This window comes from Marmota flaviventris, chromosome 10, assembly GCF_047511675.1.
Source record: "Marmota flaviventris isolate mMarFla1 chromosome 10, mMarFla1.hap1, whole genome shotgun sequence".
NCBI lineage: Eukaryota > Metazoa > Chordata > Mammalia > Rodentia > Sciuridae > Marmota > Marmota flaviventris.
The window spans coordinates 104,252,179-104,274,592 of record NC_092507.1 but is presented as its reverse complement, the minus strand read 5'-3'; the positions used below and the strand labels follow the sequence as shown (position 1 = coordinate 104,274,592).

At 36.1% G+C, this 22,414-nt stretch overlaps 1 protein-coding gene across 1 annotated transcript in view; it reads left to right on the top strand.

Moving 5' to 3' along the window:
* Positions 1-22,414, top strand: part of Slc16a1 (solute carrier family 16 member 1) — a 33,027-nt gene that overhangs the window by 4,611 nt on the left and 6,002 nt on the right. The window contains exons 2-3 of the mRNA XM_027940332.2: positions 15,348-15,608; positions 20,710-20,853. Of these exons, the coding sequence (XP_027796133.1) occupies positions 15,392-15,608; positions 20,710-20,853 (361 nt within the window). The 5' untranslated portion in view covers positions 15,348-15,391. The remainder of the gene's footprint in view (positions 1-15,347; positions 15,609-20,709; positions 20,854-22,414) is intronic.

The window sequence follows — 22,414 nt, the reverse complement described above, 5'->3', positions numbered from 1 at the left end:
TTTATTTTTTAGTTGTAGCTAGACACAATATCTTTATTTATCTTTATGTGGTGCTGAGGATCGAACCCAGGGCCTTGCACATGCTAGGCAAGCACTCTACCACTGAGCCACAACCCTAGCCTGCATTTCTTAATTTATTAACCAGAATACTCACATAAAAGAGAAACTACAATTTAAATAGGAAGGGCAAGTTTTTGTGTTTTAATACTGTGTGGTTAAAAAAAATACTATATGGCATATGATTGAAACACTATCTTTGGGGACAATGTATTTAATTTCTTTCTTTTTGTAGATAGACAGTATACTTTATTTATTTTTATGTGGTGCTGAAGTTCAAACCCAGTACCTCACACATGCTAGGCAAGTGCTCTGCAACTGAGCTACATCCCAGTCCCCTGGACAATGTATTTAAATGTAATAAGGTACATCTTTAGAAAGCTACTGCTTTAAGTTGGTAAAATGTTTTTAGTGCATTTGAAACTTAGAGTTTCAAATGACCTTCTTTGGAATTTTTTGGGGGAGGTACCAGGAATTTAACTCAGGGGTACTGGACCACTGAGCCACATCCCCAGCCCTATTTTGTATTTTATTTAGAGACAGGGTCTTACTAAGTTGCTTAGCGCCTCACTGTTGCTGAGACTGTCTTTGAACTTGCCATCCTCCTGTCTCAGCCTCCTGAGCTGCTGGGATTACAGGCATGTGCCACTGCATCCAACTGGAATGTTTTAAAATTATGCTCTTGCTAGGTCTGGTGGTACATGCTTGTAATCCCAGCAATCTGGAGGCTGAGTCAGGAGGATTGCATGTTTGAGGCCAGCTTCAGCAGTTTAGTGAGGCTCTAAGCAGTTTAATGAGACCTTGTCTCAAAATAAAAAAAAAATGAAAGGACTGAGGATGTAGCTCAGTGGTAAAGGGCCCTGGGTTCAATCCCTAGGAACAAAAAGAAAAGAAAATCAGCTCGTAAATTGATAGTGTTTCTATTGTTCATCTCTGCCCTTTCTTGGAGTTTATCTGTTTCCCAAGCTTCAGGGCTTTTGTTGGGAAATACCTGGTGGAAGTATTACCAAATCTAAGTCATAGGCTTTAACCAGATTCCAGATTTTAAGTTCCCTGAGAACAGAGGTTAGCGACTCTTTTGATCTGCTTTTTAAGTTAACCTGGGCATTTCAAACTCAGTGTGTCACTTAAAAGCCCATCATCTTTGTTCTCAATTTCCCTTTATTCCCCAAAGCTAGTTTTCTGGTAACCAGAATTAAAACCTTTGAATCTTATTATTATTTCCCCCAGTGGGCCCTCTGCACTATTGTATGCAGGCAGGTGCCAGTCATTTCCTCTCTAGCTTAGCTCTTGCTTCCATCCCTCTCCCCTGTATTCATATCACCACTACATAGTTTGGGCTATTGCTATGACCTTTTAGCTTCTATCATTGTCATCCTCCTTCTCTACTATGTCTTACTTGCTGCCAGTTCTTGTTCATGCCATTTCTCTAATTTCTCATGGCTTTCAGTGCCTACCCAAGTAGTATTTGCTTGGATAGTCTTCTTTAGTATATTTCTATAGGTATCATTCGTGTTCTACAGAACACACATTACTATTTATTTCTGATACTAGAAATTGAACCCAAGGGCCCTTAACTACTTAGCCACATTCCCAGCCCTTTTTTAATTTTTTATGCTGAGACAGGGTCTCGCTAGGTCGCTTCCAGCCTTGCTAAGTTGTTGAGGCTGGCTTTGAACCTACGTTACTGCTGCCTCAGCCTCCTTAGTTGGGATTACAGGCATGGTCACCACACCCAGTATTCTTTGTTTAATTTGCCCAGACACTCTGGTATTTTCCTTTGTACTTTCTTCCCTGTGATTTTTTTTCTTTGTTTGGAGGGTCGTGGGAAATTTTACAGTGGATACATATGGTAGAAAAATTGAGTATGGGTAACATGTTTGAGCTCTAGTGCCAGCCACAGCAGTCATCTTATGGAAATGGTGTTTAGAGTACATGCAATGATGGGATAAATTCACATGTACCACATCAGTGAAAATGGTGGCAAGGCCTGAGCCATTGACCATTTATGCTGCAACAGAATTCAGCTCTTTTGTTTGTCCACACTACCCTGTTGCTAATCACAACTCATAATATTGTTGAATTTGATTTTGTTATAGTGATTTAGCTTTTGTGTAAAGAAGAAATTTTTCAAAATGTACTGGTATTATAAATTGCTTATTTGATCATAGATTGAAAATGTGTTCCCTGTGATTTTGCTCTTCCTGTGTAAATCCTCAAGTACTTTTTTTTTTTTTTTGTATTAGGGATTGAACCCCAGGGCACTTTACCACTGAGCTACATCCCCAGTCCTTTTTGTTTTTATTTTATTTTATTTTTTGTGGTGCATGTGGATTGAACCCAGGGGCTTGTGCATGCAAAGCAAGCACTCTACCAACTGAGCTATATCCCCAGCCCCCCCAGTCCTTTTTATTTTGAGATAGGGTTCTGCTAAGTCCCTGAAGCTAGCCTCAAATTTGCGATCCTCCTGTTTCAGCCTCCTACCACATGTGGCTCAAAGTACTTTTCTGTTTAGTTTCTTCCCTCCATTTCCTGCCCCTCGCCCTCATCTTGTTGTTGGGGATTGAACCGAGGGCCTTGTGTAAACCACATCTTCTGAAGATTATTGAATGAATAAAAGCCTAATGAGCTGGACACTGGTGCACACCTGTAATCCCAGCAGCTCAGGAGGCTGAGGCATTGGGATTGCAAGTTCATACAATTATAGCTGTCTTGAAATTGTTTAAGCTTCTCCCTACTTCAGAAATACTATGGAGCTGGGCACAGTATAAATAAATAAATAAAATAATAAGGGCTTGAGAGTGTGGCTCAGTGGTGGAGAGTCACTGGAGAGTATTGGATTCAATCCTAGTGCTGAAGAAACAACAACAACAAACCAACCATCAACTAAACACTGGTTTTAACCATTACTGCTAGGTCTTAGTTGTTATTTTATTTTTTGGTACTGAGGATTGAACTCAGGGACACTTGACCACTGAGATAGGTTCCCCAGCCCTGTTTTGCATTTTATTTAGAGACAGGGTCTCACTGAGTTGCTTAGTGCCTTGCTAAGTTGCTGAGTCTGGCTTTGTACTCAATCCTCCTGCCTTCGCCTCCTGAGCCACTGGAATTACAGGCGTGCACCACCGCGCCCAGCTTACTTGTTATTTTTTTACAAACATCTTATTACATCCAATTAAAAATATTTTTACAGTTCTACCTTACATTTTATTTTATGCATTTAGAACATTATTCTGACAAGAATTCCATGGGCTTTTGAAAACCACCAAAGGAATCTGGCACTAAAGATGCTAAGGACCTCTGCTCCTAACTCCTTTACTTTTTTTCCCACGTGAGAGTGAAATTAACCAAATACAACATAGGCTATAGATCATAATGTTGCAGGGTTGTAGAATGATGATGTTATAGGTTAGGTAAATTCTTGGGCCATTGACTTACTCTCCTTTATTATAAATACTGGCTTCACAAATTAGGAAACAAAATGCTTATGTATATGCTAAGGTAGAGCAAAATGATGTGTTTTTTTTTTTTTGGGTGGGGGGGAGTACTGAGCCACATCCCCAGCCTTTTTATTTTTTATTTTGAGTCAGTGTCTCACTAAGTTGCTGAGACTGGCTTTGAACTTGTCAATCCTCAGCCTCCCCAGTCAGTGAGATTAACAGACATGCACCACTGTGCTGGACTAGACTGAAATAATTTTCCTTCACAAATTCAGGCAGAATAATTTTGCTTTGAATTCAGGAAGTTTGTGTTTTCAAAGGAGTTTTATTTTAAGGGCTATAAGTTAAAAGGAACAGTGGATGCCTTCATTTATTTGGCATTTTCTTACCTTTGTTTTGAGTACCTTGAAATCAGCAAATGTACTTGAAACCTTGTCTTCAACAACAGCTTAGTGTATGACTGTATGCATTTACTTTGCTCAATTGGAAGAACCCCTGAAAAGGTTGATAAACCTCAGATTTGAAATACCTGCCTCTGCAGATTACAATTGTACATCCTTACTTCAACCTATGTAGTTATATAACAGTAATATTAATTACCCACAGAAATCTGTTGGATGGAATAGAGGAAAGGAGAGTGGTTTATCAATTACTATAGTTTCCAGGAAAATAAAATGCTTATTTGGAAATTGTATATTTCTAATTAAATTACTGATATTATCTTAATGAAAACGTAGCCTGGCCTTATATTGTCAGCAATTAAAAGGGCTTTTTAAGTTTAGTATATTTTGAGTTAATAACACTAATTTCCTTTTGATTATATCTGTAATGACTATATAAATAGACATTTTTTTTGCTCTAAAAATGCTTTGCAAATAAAAATTTTTAAATGATGAATGTTTTAATTGCCCAATAGTACTCGGTTTTAATACTCTGGTGGTTTGTCTGGCACTAGTGAAACAAACAACAAGAAAAAACAACTTAGTTCTGTGTGGTCAAAGGGACTATCATAGTGAAATCTGTACTCGTTCAAAAGGTTTTTATTATGTGATTACTGAATGTACAGGAAATTATTAGAAAGGTATGGAGGCTTTATTTTTTTCTTTTCTGATATTGGGGATTGAACCCAACGGCTTTCATCCAATGAGCTACATCCTCAGCCCATTTTTAAATTTTATTTTGAGACGAGGTCTCACTCAGTTGACCAGGATGGCCTTAAACATGTGGTCCTTTTGCCTCAGCCTCTTGAGCAACTGGGATTACATATGTGTGCGCCAGTGTACCTTGCTGAAAAAAATATCTTGGAATATGGTTTGAAAGCTTTTAGAATGAGAATAAAGCTTTTAAATGAACTGTTATTACTCTATTTCTAGTCCTTAAAGATAGATTTTATTTTAAATTAAGTATAATGTTAATTCTATAATTCAGCTCAGTTTTTTGCAAGAAAACGCCTCTGTTTATCTTTCAGTGAATTTTAATCCACTTATGCTCCTTATTAGCCTTTAGAATTCTTCAAGTGAAGTAGATTCTAGCAAAAATACTAGAATCTACTAAATAAAATATTTTTAAAAAATGTTCATTTACATTCAGAGTAATAAATGATGTAACCCTGACAATATGCTGCTTTTTAATTTTAATCTAGCCATAATATTTATTTTTCAGATTCTGGAACAAGGTAGCTCATATATTAGTAAATTGAATTGGCCCACTTAGATCTTGATAGGTATTTATTCCAGAATATAATCTGGAATTCTGTCAAGCAAAATCCAGCATTGATGGACACAACATATGTCCACCCTTTCTTCGGTATTATTTCATTTTTATGGTTTATAAAACATGAAATGGGTCCATTTTGGGGAAGAAGTAAACACATGAAAGGGACATAAGACTCAGGACATAAACAATAGTTACTTTCTAGTCTGTGAAAAGGCAAAAATGAATCACTAAAGAAGGTAAATTTTTGTTGGGTATGGCTAAGTGGTAGAGCAGCCCAGTGTGACAAGAGAAAAGGAGTGGGAGGGAACCTGCACAGGAACAGAAACTTCCCTGCCTCTCTGTAGAGGGCACTATATCCAGAGAGCATAGGACGACTAAAGAGGTTTTTTTCTTGTTTCAGTTTTTTCTATTTCTCAAAAACTGGTAAAAACAAATTTCCTTGAAGCTTACCGTTTGGTCATATGTATGTGCTGAATTTTTAAAACTAGAAAAATAGCCTCTGTCCTTCATGATCTAAAAAGCACACAACAATTCAATTAGGGGAATATTGCTTACATAGGAAGAAATAGACATACAACTTGTCATGTAGAGTTTTTAAAGTACCCAAGAAACATTGATAAGGTGTCATACAGGAAACTAACTCCATGTGGTGAGATGTATTCAGAAGAGCAATTAGTTATACCTTAGTGTTAGGTAAAATTAGGTAAACTATTAATTAATAGTTTTTTTACTTTTGCAAGTTACTGAGTATTTCTTGTATCACGTTAATTTGTGAATTTGGAACAAAATTACACTTTTTGCCTTTGTTTGACTTGGTCTTTAGGACAAAGGTGTCCTAAAGTAGTGGTGTCCCTTAATGGTCATTATGTACATTTCTCCCAAGGGAAGCATAAGGTTGTCTATTTACAGCTAAAATTGCCCGAAAAATGATTCATTATGAACCATACATCAGTATTTTTAAAGTCCCTTACTTAGCTTCCTCTTCTTCTGCCTCTTTTACAGTGATGCTTATCAGAATATCTTTTTTCCCCCTTTCCTTCTTTCCATTGGTTTTATGAGACAAAAAGCCTCAATCTTTACCAGTAAGTATGAGAAGCACTAATGACACAGCAGTGTCAAAGAGAAGGAAACTTGAAAATATACTTTTTAATTGTGACTGATATAATGAAGAATTGGTTCTACTAACTTTTCTTAAAACTTTGAAATATCTTTTTGAAGTTATTTTCTAATCTCTGGACATCCTCATCTACTATCTTATGCCTATGTGCACTAATCCATTAACTCCAATCCTAAAGAGAAATGAGCTAACTTGATTCTGTAGCTTTTGTTTTAGTTAATTGTGCTTATATTTTCTACAATATATTAATAGATATACAGTATATTAATACAATATATTAATAGATATACACGCTTCTCTGTGTGCCTTTGAGAAGTAGCCTAGATTCCTGAAATGGTAAAATGCTCTGGAAGTCAGGTGTTTGCAGTGTAAAGTAAAAATAAATTCACTACTTTTGACCAGGTGTCCAACTTTTACTCAAGAGTCTTAGTGCTTAGCTCTAAATAACCAATGGTTCTATTATATTACATGGTTTCGCCAGTTTTTTGTTCATCTGATATTAAATACTCAGCAAACTTTTAATGTAGAAAAGATGTAGGTGTTTCCTTTTTTTTTTTTTTGGTGGGGGGAGGGGGTCCTGGGGATAGAACCCAGGGCCTTGTGCTTGGTAGGCACACACTCAACCGCTGAGCCATATTTCCATCTCTACCCTTAGATTTCTTAACATTAGTGTATTTTTTAATTGAAAATAGGCTGTTTCATCACACAGTGGTGAAGAGTACAAATTGATGTAATTTTAAGAGTAAGTTGGTAGTATATACCTTAGAATTTTTACAGGAATTCTAAAAATTTATCCAAAATCTCTAATTTACCACAGTAGTGTTTTATGGGATGTTTATAGAAGGAGGAAAATAAAAGAGATACCTAAGCATGCAGCAGTGTTACAGTATTGTTTTTTCTCTAATGCTGGGGCTTCCACACACTGGGCAAGTGCCCTACTACTGAGCTACGTCTTCGGTCTTTTTTATTTATGTATTTATTTTTGAGATATGGTTTCTGAGGTCATGTGTGGTGGCACACAGCTATAGTCCCAGCAACTCAAGAAGGCTGAGGTGAGGATTGCATGTTTGGTCCCAGCCTCAGGAACTTATCTGAACTCTGTCTCAGAGTTGAAAATGAAAAGGGCTGAGGATGAATCTCAGTAGAAGAACACTCTTGGGTTCAGTCTCCAAGTACCAAAAAACCAAACAGAAGTTTATGGTATTAAGTAGAAAAAGTAGGCTCTGAAGCAGAATATAATATGAGCCCCTATTTGATGTTTATGCTTCTCCATGATTATCCTAAAAGGAAGTCAAGAGAATTGACATAAAGATGTTGATAACAGGTAAGTTTTTCTGTTCACACATGTATATCTTCCAATTTTTCTATAATGAATATCTGTGACTGTGTGTGTGTGTGTGTGTGTGTGTGTGTGTGTGTGTTATGGGGAATTGAACTCAGTGGCACTCTAATTTTATCTCCCTTTCAGCCTCCAGCAATGTAACATTTTATGTATGCTTACCCCAGAATAGTTATATAGTTTCTTTCCTCCCTCCCTCCCTCCCTCCCTTCCTTCCTTCCTTCCTTTCTTTCTTTTTCTTTCATCACTGAGCCACATCCCCAGTTCTTTTACATATTTTATTTAGAGACAGAGTCTCACTGAGTTGATCAGGGCCTCACTCTTTGCTGAGGGTGGCTTTGAACTGAAGATCCTCCTGCCTCAGCCTCCTAAGCTGCTGGGATTGCAGGCATGCGTCACCACACCCAGCTCAGGCTCCATTCTTTATTGCATTAAAAAAAACTAACCCTTGATCTGTGAAGTTGTAAGGCTCATAAAGAAACTTAGTATGTACTTAAATAGTAGAAAGGCACAGTAAAATGGCCAAGGAATCCAGGCTGCCACTTTAGGAGGTTGTTATTGAGATTAGAGAATTAATATGCTATTGTAAAACATACTTTCACCTTGGATGATGTATTTTAAGTGCTAGTAACTTTTACTGTTTTTGAAGTAGCAGTGTGTTTTTGAAGTAGCACTGGTAGCAATGTGAAATTGTATTTCATGCCATGTCCCCTTAAATTTACTTGTTCCTAGAATAAGGGGCCATACTCCTGGTAATAAAAAATGTCAATTTAAAAAAAAGTCATTAAAAAATAAAACATTACTGTATTTTGTTCTCATTTATTTCTAATTGTCAGTTGAAGTAAAAATAGTTACTAGTTTCATGAACCCTTTTAATAATATTAAAAAAAATTAAGTTGTAGATGGACACAAAATCTTTCTTTATTTTTATATGGTGCTGAGAGGATCAAACCTAGTGCCTCACACTTGCCAGGCATGCGTTCTACCACTGACCGGTAGCCCCAGCCCCTTAACTATAAACCTTTTAACAGCTGTTTCACAATTTTTCATGCAGGCTTGAGCTTCAAGTTGAATCGTTACAGGGACAAATATTTTTTATTGGAATTTGTACTCAGAGTCTACTAATCAGACTCTAAGTAGAAGTTTCTCTGCCTTATTTTGAAAATGGTTCTCAATCTAAAATGCCATTATTCTTATATATTTAGCAAGTCTACAAATGGATCACTTATGAAAGAAATAATATTAATGTAGGGAGGGTAAATAAAATATTAAAACAAATTCAACAGAGGAATCAACTCACAATTGAGAATTTCTATGTTACTATTTTCCTTTCCACCCTCATTGTATAAAATCATGCACTACCTTTAAATTTTCCTGTTCACTCACCTGTAAGTATGGTCAGCTTCATTGGTTCTCTGTATTACTTTACTCTTCCTCATTTCTAAAACAACTACCAGAAAATTATAGTTGACATAATAATAGCATCATGAGACTACTATTGAGTATTAAAGTTAAGGTAAATTAATTAGAATGGTACATCAACATAGACCCAGTAGAATGGAAATATAAGTGAAAATTGAATCTTATTTGGGCATATTATATTTTCTTAATGAAATTTAGAAAGTTGAGAATAGAAAGGCACTATTTTTTATTTACTTATCATTCATTGAAGTAGGTTGTGTAGCTTTGTTCATGAAACAGCATAAGGAACTCTTAACTGCTGGTAAAGTAAAATATTGATTATCAGAAAGCTCTGTGAAAAAAATTTATGTTAAATCACTTAATCAAACAAGCCAGGAATACGTATTTTGCATGTCATTTGGCGATGGCACTAAATTCCATTTCCTGGGATTTATTCTTAAAGCTGGGTCTTTATATCTGCAGACCTCCATGATATGTGCAACTTTGTTTATGCCCTTTTAAAGAATTTCAGTCTTGAGCCTTTGCTCAACTAAGAAAATCCAACTGAACTCATATTTAGCAAAGATTCGTCACGAAAAATCATCCACAAGATAAAGTGTCATACTTGAACAATTCATACATAAAACTACACTTAAGAGAGATGCCAGAGGGGCTGGGGATGTGGCTCAAGTGGTAGCGCGCTCGCATGGCATGCGTGCGGCCCGGGTTCGATCCTCAGCACCACATACAAACAAAGATGTTGTGTCCGCTGATAACTAAAAATAAAATATTAAAATTTAAAAAAAAAAAAAGAGAGATGCCAGAAAGGTTGGTAATTAAGGGGTATTAACTGCCTTATGCTGGAGAAACCCTATTCTCAACCTCCAGCACCACCTTCTGTCTTATTTTAGGTAGTGAAAGGGCTAAGCAATCTGATAAACACTCTACTCCATCACATGATATGTTCAGTCGAAAGACAGCAGGCCTTTTCCGGATCACAGTATAAATTAGGACAGTTACGAATGTTAGGTTTTATCTGTTTTATGGTGCTCTTACTTCTAACAAGCATTTATTATAAGCTTTCCAGTTGGGGAAAACTTTGAACAAATTCCTGATTTGGGGTAGAGAATGCTGTTCAAGCTGGGCATGGTGACACACACCTTAATCCCAGCTACTTGGGAGGCTAAGGTAGGAGGATTGCAAGTTCAAAGCCAGACTCACAATTTAGTGAGGCCCTATTTCTAAATAAAATACAAAAAAGGACTAGGGATGTAGTTCAATGGTTATGTGCCCTTGAGTTCAATCCCCACTACCAAAACAAAAAAACACTACAGGGCTGGACAGTGGAATGAATATGACATATCTTTCTTATATACATGTATAAATATACCACAGTGTATCTTACCATTGTGTACATCCATAAGACTAGGGTCCTAATTAGAATAAGATATATTCTGTGCCTGTATAGAATGGTTCAACTATCATTTCATGTATAACTAAAAAGAACCAATTTTTTAAAAAAGGTAAACTACAACAACAACTACTATAGGGCTGGAGATATAGCTATGTTGTAGTGTTTGCCCTCATGCTTGAGGCCTTGGATTCAATTCCCAGCATTACAGGGGTCCAGATTATAGAGCCATGTGTGCTGTTTGCCTATAATTGCAGCTATTTGGGAGGCTGAGGCAAGTCCTGCCTGGGCAACTTAGAGAGACCCTTTCTCTCTATGGTAGGGGCTCTTGCCCAAATGTGTGAAGCCCTGGGTTCAATCCCCAGTACCACAAAAACAAACAAAAGGCTATATCGTTTGCCAAACTTTAGTGTGGTTATCAAAGAACATTCACAATTATCTGAAAAAGCTATTTACTTCCCTTTTCAACTACATATCTGCTTAAGGTTGCTTTAGTTTGTTTGTTCAGGGGGCAGGTGTTGGGTATGAGAGTGAAGAATTTCTGTTGTTGGTGTGGCTGTTTTTGTGTGTGGTGCTGAATATGGAATCCAAAGCCTCAAGTATGCTGGACAACTCAGCCCTGAAAGTGAATTTTTACTTAGAACAATAAACCCAGGAAAATAAGATAGCTTTATGAATTTCATGACACATCTTTAATATCTTGCTTCCTGGATCTGCCCTCCCTTCCCTTTCTAATGCTTTAATGATGTATGATGACATACAGAAAGCTGTAGCTATTTAATGTGTACAACTTGAGCTGTTCGGAGATAAGTCTACACTTTTGTAACCATCATCACTGTCTATGCCTTGTGCTTATCACCTCCACGTTTCCTCCCAATTTGTGTTTTTCCTTTTGTGTTAAAAAAAAAAATATATATATATAGATAGATAGATAGATAGATATACACTCTTAGCAAACTAAGTATTTGGTATAATGTTGCCTGATCGTAGGCTCTGTGTTGTACAGTGTGTGCCCTTTGACGGTTACCTTCCTATTTCCCCCTCCATCCAGCTCCTGGCAATTACCATTTCACTCTCTGCTTTGACTAATTTAGATGCACATATAAGTAAGATCATGCAGTATTTGTCTTTCTTGGTCTGGTTTATTTTACTTAGCAAGTGTCCTTTGGGTTTATCCAAATAGCAGGGTTTCCTTTCTTAAGGCTCAATAATATTCCACTGTATGTATATGCCACGTTTTCTTTATCTATTTCTCCATTGATGGACATTTAGGTCGCTTTCATTCTTGCCTTTTACTGACTAATGCTGCAAAGAACATGGAAGTGCAGATCTTTGAGATCCAGATTTCAGTTCTTTGGTGTATATATACCTGGAAGGTATGGTTTACTGACAATTTTTTTTTTTTTTTCAGGAATTTCCATGTTTTCCATAGTGGCCACATGTCTTTTTTACTGTTTTTTGTTTTTACTTTTTTCCTGTTTTTGTTACCAGGAATTGAACCCAGTGGCGCTTAACTATTGAGTCGCATCTCCAGCCCTTTTAATTTTTTCTTTTGAAACAGGTTCTCACTAAGTTGCCTAGGGCCTGAAGTTTGGGATCTTTCTGCCTCCTGAATTGCTGAAATTACAGGCGTGCACCACTGTACCTGGCTGAGATCTGCTGTCTTAAAAAATATATATTTTTTTCTAGTTTATTAGTACAAAGGTTGGATCATATAAAAAACAGATTATTAACTAAAATATTGATTTTTTTTTTTTTTAAGAGAGATAAAAATGGGTTAAAAGCAAGAATTTATTTACACATATTCTGGAAGATAGACTTGAAATGCTTCTTAAAGCATTCTAGTTAGCAATTTGCTGATTTCTCTTGGAATGAGGAGAGTGTATTTTACTTGTAATACAGGTAGGTTTTCCCCGAATGACACAGATAGTTGGAGGTTTGCAGAGACAGGTTTATACTTTTTAAATGTTCTTCATATGCAGTTTGATCAAAACAATGCATTGCTTGAGTGTTAGGCTTAGTGGTTGTATTTTTACTGTGATGGGTGCTTTTTGTTTGATTTGAGGGAATAAACTTGGGGACCTGTGCATGCTAAGCACACATTTACCATTGAGCTATACACCCTAGCCTACTTATTTATTTTTTCCTTCCTTTTTCACTGTAATCAGTTTAATAGTGGAAAATAAGGCAAAAGAAGATAAGATTTACTAGTTCTTGAATCTTGGAGATTAATTTGGGGCAGGTGGTTCTGTAAGCTATGAAGCTGGATTAGGGCCAGTTGTAAAGAGCAGAAGGTTAGCTTCTTTAGCAGCAATAGCTGCAGTAAATCAGCCTTCTGGATTTGAATGTTTCTATGTGTAGCTGAAACTTAAAACCAGTTTAAACTTAGTAATAAATTCTTTTAAGATTATTGATTTTTAGATACTTCCTGCCTCTTTTTCGATCACAAACTGCCATTGTCATTTTAGGAAATGACAGTGGCTCTGTTTTATGTGTTGATGGGAAAAGTATGGGTAATATAATATAAATAATATAAACATAATGATTATTGTTTTTAAGGGCTTTTGTAGCTCTTCTGGAGTGGACCCAAGACTTGGCGGGTGTGGAGCATAACTTTGGCTTTTCATATTGGTTTACTAAGCATAATTCCAAAGACATATGAGAAAAGGAGAGACTTCAGAAACTCTGAAAGGGGATTCTTGCTACCGTTATCATTGCTAAGAAAAATTAGGGTTATTATTCCATATCATCCTGTCTGATGCAATTTGAGCTTTTCTCATCACCCTATCATTTTTTCCTTAATCCCTCCCATCACTTATAGGCAACAATAGCTAAGCTGATAGGGAGGCTACTGTGTACATTGTAAGGATTAAAGTCTTAAAGTCCCTTTTAGCCTCTGAACATCTATATATAAAAAACGTATGTACTCCCTTTTCTTAATAGAGCTCCACATACTGGGCCAGGCGTCCTGCTTGTACCTTATTTCTTTAATGAGCCTTTTGCTTTATAGCTGAGTTTTTTGCCAGTTTAAAAGGAATAATATCCTTAAATGATATTTCTGACTTCTTTTTTCCTGTTATGTACAATAAGAATTTTTAAGTTAACAGGAGCAGCCTTTTGTTAGATGGTAGTAGAACTGTATTGAATCAGTTTGGGGGTTTTATAAATGTTCTTTTTTTTTTTTCCAAAATTATTTTGCATACCCTTTATTTCTTACACTTCATATTTATTTTTGAATCATCTTAAAGCTTTATGCAGAAGTGCTAAATCTAATTTTGACATTATAGAATGAGGTATTATTAACATGATGAGGCGAGTCTTAGTGACTAAAAATTAGAACTGCTTAATTGGGACAAATCATAGCTGGCAGCTAAGCCCAAAGTTTAATCACGTCCAGCACGTATTAGCTGTTCCAGTCAGGACTTGATGTGTTAAACAGCTCTACCGTCTGTGTGTGGGGGTGTTATTCTATGTAAATATTCTGAGATGAATTAATCTTTTTAGTAGTTCTTTGAAAAATTTCAAGTGTTCTCTTTTTTTCATATTTATATGTATAAGAAAAAACTCATAAAATTGGTGCCCAGAGGAATTCTGTTTAACATAATCTTAGAATCTAGGCTGCCTCTGTTAGTGGAATTGAGATGTTAAATAACATTTTTTATATTCAGTAGAAATTTTAGGAAATCTTGTAAATACTAGCTAAGTGAAATGCTTTTTTTTTTTTTTTTTTTAAGTTGTAGATGGACACAATACCATTATTTTATTTATTTATTTTTATATGGTGGTGAGGATTGAACCCAGTGCCTCACACATGCAAAGTAAGCACTCCACCACTGAGCTACATACAACCCCAGCCCTAGAATAAGCATCTTTAACCTTTAAACTAGGTGATATTTTTAAGGGAATTCTTTCTCAGATCATTAGATTTAGATGGAATCTTAGCTGAAAATTGATTTTTCTAAAAATGGATGCCTGAGGTCTTCTGCTTTTCTACCTTGCCTTATCTGAAGGTTCTTCCCCAAATATAAAATAAAAATATAATTTTATATTTTATATCTCTTACTCATCTCATATCTTACTGTGTTTCACTGCCCCATGCAATAAAAATCTCTAGGGCCCTAAAGGAAGGAAAAATTATAGAGGCATTGTTTTAGAGAGTCCTATGACAGAAATCCAAAGAGATTAGGTCAGAAATATTGAAGGGAGCATGAACTTATTTTGCATGGGCAAAAAATTCCTGCCTTCCCTGTTCTAAGTTCAAATTAGTTCTAGAAAAATGAGATGGTTATCACAGTGATGTGTAATTTAACACATCTATTTTAATTAAAATGAAATGTGATTTTTTTGGGGGGGGTACTAGTGATTGAATTCAGGGACACTCAACCACTGAGCCATATACCCAGCCCAGTTTTGTATTTTATTAAGAGACGGGGTCTCACTGAATTGCTTGGCACCACCCCATGGCTGAGGCTGACTTTGAACTTGCGATCCTCCTGCCTTCGCTTCCTGAGCTGCTGGGATTACAGGCGTGCGCCACTGCACCCAGCAAACATGATTTTGTTTGACAGAAATCTGTTCTACTTGGTTCAAGTTTGTCGTTGTTGTTACTACTGGGATTGAACCAGGTGCGCTTTACCACTGAACCACATCCTTAGTCTTCTGAGATAAGGTCTCACTAAGTTGCTGTTTCGCCTCCTGAGTTACGCAGATTACAGGTGTGTGCGGATTACAGGTGTGTGCTACCACACACACGGCTCTATTCCAGGTACCAGGAGTGAAACACATATTATTGCTGCACAGAAGGGTTTTTGTTTTTTTTTAGGATACTTTATTATTGACATACTATTTTAATTTTATATTCTTCAGATATTTGGATTTGAGCTACATTTTGGAATTCATCTATACCTAAAATGCCACCAGCAGTTGGAGGACCAGTTGGATATACCCCCCCAGATGGAGGCTGGGGGTGGGCAGTGGTAATTGGAGCTTTCATTTCTATCGGCTTCTCTTATGCATTTCCCAAATCCATTACAGTCTTCTTTAAAGAAATTGAAAGTATATTCAATGCCACCACTAGTGAAGTATCATGGATATCTTCCATCATGTTGGCCGTCATGTATGCCGGAGGTAAGTATGCATAAAAACTTGTTTTTTTAATAATTTTCATTAAGCAGCCAGTTTCTTTTGATAGCATTTTTAAAGTGTCTCAAGATGTTTTGAAATGTTATTTCTTGAAGTTTTGTGTTTAGAGTCATGTTTTTCATTTCTGATAACATGTCAAATCTTACTCCATTTGTTTCACTATGGTTTTCTGAAATAGAAATAAGAAATTGTGAACAGCTGTGATCTGCCCCATTCAAGTATCATTGAGCTTAAAAGGTTTCATAAAAATTATATGTATGCAGCTTTTTTTTTTAGATTATTGAAATGTAAACATATTTTTTAAAGGTGATATTGGAAGAATTAAACTAAAATAACCTGGTTAGAATAATTCAAAGTCTCAGGTAAAATCTCTTTTAATGATGTTAAAAAATCAAAAAACTAATAGAACTTTCCCTTGTTCCTTGTGATTTGCATCCCAAAATCATTTCATTTGTACTTTAAACTTGAGTTTTTATCATTTCTTTCCCTTCTGTTTTCTTTGGCATGTTATGAAAGCTATGTAGAGAGTAAATTGCTTACTTAATATTATTTAAAATACTGTTTGCTTGACTATGAGACATCAAATCACAGTTAAACATGTAAAAAAGTTAATACCATAATAAAATATGTAGTTGCTTAGTTAGCAAGAATTCTAGAGCCAAGTGCTTTTGTTTATTGGGATTGACAGTGTGTTGTTTCTTTGTTTAGACAAAATTCTGTTATATCTTGTCATTGTTAGCAATTTATTGCCTCCAATTAAACTCACATGTAAATCTTTAATAGCCATTATAAAGATTCTAGGAGCTGGGGATGTATCTCAGTGGTAGAGTGCTTGCCTAGCATGTGAAAAGATTCTACACTTAACCTGCAAATAATTTAGCCTTTGGCTGCTAAACTGGTAGCAGATTGGACTAGTACTTACTGGGCTCCATGAGTATACTCAGCACTGAGCTATTTGTTATAATAAAGAACACTGGTCCTGATCTCTTCCTCTGAGAAATTTATAATTCTTTGGAGATAATAACATAAGCTTATGAAGCAGAAATATGTAGTAGAAATCATAATTAAATTACGCATTATTAAATTTTCACAGAAGAAATAGATAAAATGGTTGCCTTGGAGGAAGATAACCTGGGTGTCTAGGAACAAGAGTGGGAATACCTATTTTTTTCACCATGTAGCTTTTTCTGCTTTTTTACAATTTTAAGATAGGCCTGTTAGGTCTTTCACATACATTTTAAAAGAAACTAAGGGCTAAATTGTAGTACTTTTTTTTTTTTTTAAGTTCAGAAACTTTGGACTTTGGACATTTGTAGTTTCTGAGCGCCTATAATTTACAGGCTTTGAACTCCAATCTGCCAGAGTTTCTAACCAGATTTTGAGTATGATGACTTGAAGAAATTGGCATAAGTATTATCCAGAGGCATTTCAGGTATTCATTGTATCTTTAAGCTGATTACAAATCAGAGGTTCACATGTTGCAATTCTAAACTACCAAAGAGCTTGGGAGCCACTTGTATTTTGCATCAAAAGTAAGTGATGTCACTTGTGCTAATTGCATGTGACACTTTCCTTTAGGGGAAACAGTTCCTTCTTTGTCCTCACCCAGTTAGTGAGATAACTAGCACATTTCTGAGTTTGTCTTATAGGCCTATAAACTACCGCTTTCTATTTTTAATTATAGCTAATTAGGGCCATCATTCCTTAAATAACTCTGAAGGACAAATTGCCTATCATGAGCTGTGTGGCAGAAGTTTTATTAAATGGTTTGTTGTTGTTGTTTCTCTAAGTGATATGTCCCCTAAGAATTTTCATCTCACAGCTGTCATAATCCTTTTTTTTTTTTAGTTGTTGATGGACCTTTTTTAAATTTATTTATTTATATGTGGTGCTGAGAATTGAACCCAGTGCCTCTCACATGAGAGGCAAGTGCTCTACCACTGAGCTACAACCCCAGCCCTGTCATAATCCTTTATCTCGTGCACTAAGACTACACTCTAAATGGTAGTATGATTTCAGCTGTGATAGTCTTGTTTTTAGTGCTTTGGGTAAGAGATAGGTACCGATAGTTATTAAGAATGTAAGTATATTATTAGGAGATTATCTTAGTTGCCTACTTTTTGTTTTTCCTTTTTTTAATATGAAAGCTTCAATTTACATATTTTCAGTACCACAATAAATTTCTTTTTGTGGGGGAATTGAACTCAGGAACACTCGACCACTGAGCCACATTTTCAGCTGTATTTTTTAATTTTATTTAGAGACAGGGTCTCACTGAGTTGTTTAGCACCTCGCTTTTGCTGAGGCTGGTTTTGAACTTAATCCTCCTGTCTCAACCTCCCAAGCTGGTGGAATTATAGGCACCACCTCACCTGTCTCACAATGAATATCTTAATACTCTGGTTTGGAATTTTGAATGCAAAATTTACAGTATTAACTTATACCTCATAGACTCAACAGTATAGCAATATTAATCTTTGTAATTCTGACTATACAAAGCTCTCATTACTGATTTATATGGAACCATTTTACAAACATTCTTTCAGTGTTCAGTTTTTCAGTCTCACGCAAGCTATAACTTCAGATTATTTTCAAATTACCTGGGACCTAATATTTTCATTAAGTGACTGTTAGTCTTTTCAGGTATCTGTTAAGAGTCTGTTCCTCATAGATGGTTACCTCTAGCTGCATGTTCCCATGACAGAAGGGAAGACAAGCACCCTCAGGCCTCTTTTACAAGGACACTGGTTCCATTCATAAGGCTCTGCCCTCATGACCTAATTATTTCTTAAAGGCCCTATCTCTTAATACTGCTCCTTTAGGGGTTAGGTTTCCTTAGGTTTGAGGGGACACCAACATTCAGACTATAGCAGTGACTTAGAAGGTATCAGTGGAAACTGTTTTGTACACACTCTGGGTGGAGCCTTTTGGGCAGCTAGTCCTTGACTCAGCCACTTACTTAGACTTGGTCCTCTGAGACACAAGGATAATCAAGTCTTGATTCCCTCTCATATTATTATGCATACATATGTCTGTGTCAGATGATTAGAGAGTGCGTGCAAACAAGTGCACAAAAGCATAAGCATGTGCACTAATGTTATCATTATCACTACCAATATTTGTTGAAGAAGACCTACTAAACACTTCACATGTGAATTCGTTTTTATTCTTTTCAACAACCCTAAAAGGTAAATTCATAATAACCTCAAGGTGTGAGGCCCAGGGTTCAATCTCCAGTACTGCAAATAATTAATAATAAAAAATAGTAACAATTACCACCACTACCTCTGGGGAACAAAGAGAAGAAAGTGATGGAGCCATAATTTGAATTAGGATTCCCTTGGATCAGAGCCTGTCCTTTTAATATTAGTATACCATGTGGCAACTCTGAATAATAAATACTAGCATATATTATCAGTGTATTCTGAATATGTAGAGTCAGTTTATGATTTTTAAAATAAACATATTGTCTTCTAGGGGAGCTAAGTATAGAAAGAAACACAGTAAGGTCAGAATGTGCTGTGCTAATAGAAATGTGGTTTGTGTCTTCTGCAGTATAACTTTGTTCCAAAACTGCAGAGTACTGTAGTAGGATAGTGGGGATAGGTTAGATGTGAAACTCGGCTCTCACTAGCTTTGTGACTTTGCAAGTTCTAGTATCGGTTCTTTTCTTGTATCTTCTTCCCTACTGAGGCATTGCATTGAGCCTTTTCCATTTGCAGTCATCTACCTTAACCAGATAGACTGATGTGTCCTGTAAACCTAGTTATCATTTCCATAATCCATACGCATGACATGACACAAGTAGTTTTATAAATATGAATAAATGAAATTCAGACAAGTACTGTGCCAACATCATGACCGATGAAAGAGGCACATGATAATGAATCTCAAAAGGATAAAAATATATTTATTTAGTAAAACTAAAGGCTGAGGCAAAGAGGATTTTGAGTTCAAAGCCAGCCTCAGCAACTTTAGCGAGTCCCTAAGCAACCTATCTCTAAATAAAATGCAAAAAAGGGTCAGGGATATGGCTCAGTGGTTGAGTGCCTCTGAGTTCTATCCCCAGTACCACCAAAAAAAGGGGGGGGCAAATTGTACTTGCTCATAGCAAGTGAGAGGCCATGTTTTCTGTATTTGAAAATTTATACATAAAATTCTTTTTCTAATTATTTTTCATGTGGTTCTTTCCCGTTCAAGTAAAACTAATCATCTTCGTACGTTTAGCTGAGAATTTAATCTGGTTACCCAAATAACCTTTCATTTCATACACCGCCTTTTTTTGGTACTGAGGAGTGAATCCAGGGGTGGGTGCTTTCTCACTGAGCTGCTTAGGGCCTCCATAAGTTGCTGAGGTTGGCTTTGAAGTCGCCATTCTCCTGCCTTAGCCTTCTCAGCTGCAGTATTATAGGTGCATAACACCACACCTGGCCCTTTTTTGTTTTGGAGTCTCGTTACAACTACTTTTATAAAATTGATTATTATCTAAATTGATCTTCTACAAGCTTTTTTTCACAGTATTGAAACATAGTAATTGAAAAATAAAAGATGTATTCAGTTCAATACCTGAGACATCTAGATGTAACTGAGAATTTTTTTTTTAATGACCTACTTGGAAAACTTAAACTTAAAAAAAATTATTATGTATTATTGTCTGTTTTTTTTTCTTTGTGACACAAGCCACATTGGTTGTAATGTATAAATAATGCACTAAAATTAGAAACCTACTCAGATGTGTTCTTACATCTCATCATATCAGAATGCCTGTCCAAAAATTGAAACTAGAGCAAACTTACTATACATAGGTTGATCATCCTGCATGCATCAAGTTCCCTGTGAACATTCATTAACAAGGTATTCCCAATGCCTTAAAAGAAAAAAATTAATGATGGACTGGGATCTTTTGTATTTTATTAAATCTTGAAATGTCTTTATTTTCTAGCACACATATATATGACTCGCAGATAATAATAGAAAGGTTCTTATCATTGCCATTTTAGAGGACTTGTTCTTTATTGTTATTCATGCCTTGTGTAGATATGAGGGAATATGGTTCCTATATATTAAATTTTTTGTTCTCCCCCAGGTCCCATCAGCAGTATCCTGGTGAATAAGTACGGCAGCCGTCCAGTCATGATTATTGGTGGCTGCTTGTCTGGCTGTGGCTTGATTGCAGCTTCTTTCTGTAACACTGTATCGGAACTTTACTTGTGTATTGGCGTCATTGGAGGTGAAGTATTATTCATTTTTGAGTGTTAATTTTTTGCTGGTCGTTTAGTACTCATTTGCGTTCAACTTTCAGATCTCTTGAATGACAATTTCTTAGAGAAATGATTCAAGTTGTACTAGAAAAGCAAACATTTTAAATAAATTGCTTGCATATAATAGGCATTTATTCTTTGTCCATTGACTTGAGTGGTGATTCCATCCCTTCTTAAAATTACACAGTGGTTAGGGTTAGGGTTATGTGCCCTTGCATATTCTGTTGAGGGTGGTCATTGGTTAATCTCTCTCCTTACCTCTTCTTCCCAAGGAGAATAGACCCTTATTGGAATAGGACAGTATTTTAGACAAAAAGCAGGAATTATAACAATGTTCAAGTAATACTTCGGAAGAGTAAGAGAAACAATAATTCCCCCCTCCTTTTTATTAGTCACCAAAGTAAGGTTATGAACCACTGAGTATAGTGAATAAAGATTGCACATTATGTCTCAATCCAAAAAATATTACTATTAACAATTTGTTTGTGCTTCCATACTTTTATGTGTACAAACCCAACCTCTTTTTAGTACCAAAAAATTAAATTTTGTAGGCATCACCAGTTTGGATTTCTTTTTTTGTTTGTTTTGTTTTTTGTTTTTAGTTGAAGTAGGACACAGTACCTTTCTTTTCTTTTTTTATGTGGTGCTAAGGGTCGAACCCAGCGCCCCACAAGTGCTAGGTGAGCGCTCTACCACTGAGCCACAACCCCAGCCCCATCACCAGTTTTTTTTCACTTAGCAATGTATCATGAATATGTTGCCCTGTCAATAAGTATTCTGATACATAACAAATTTAATGTATTATTCCATTGAATAGACATAATTTTATTTAACTAATCTCTTGGTTGTTGATTATTAAAGGTTTGGTTTTTTGTTTGTTACTGGGGGTTGAACCCCCAGAAGTGCTTAACCACTGAGCCACATCCCCAGGCGCGCGCGCGCACACACACACACACACACCCCCGTCCCCACTTTTTTAAAAATTTTGAAGCAGTATCTCATTAAATTGCTTAGGGCCCCATTAAGTTGCTGAAACTGGCCTTGAACTTCATGAGCCTCCTGCCTCAAGCCTTCCAGAATGCTGGGATCACAGGCATGTGTCACCATGCCTGCCTATTAAGGGTTTTTAAGGGAAACTGCAGTGTGTCTTTTATTTTCTCTGTTTCTTTTGCTGGGTATCTTGTGCATGCTGGGCAAACATTTTACCACTGAGCTACATTCCCTTCCTTCTATGTGTGTTATTTAAATACATATATGCTAAACTGTCCTCCAGAAAAGGTTGAATAAGAGTCCTGCCACAGTATGAGAGAGGATGTACTTGCCAACAATGGGGTATCCTTTTTTTTGTTTGTTTGTTTGTTTCATCATTTCTAATTCAATAGGTAATGAGTACCTTCAGATTGTAATTTGTCTCTGCATATTAGGAAAGTAAGGGGTAATCTAGAAAATGTTTTTTCATTTTGTGTCTAGGTCTTTTGAGTATAATTTTTTAACATGTTTTTTGACAACTGTTATAAATTCATTTTCTTA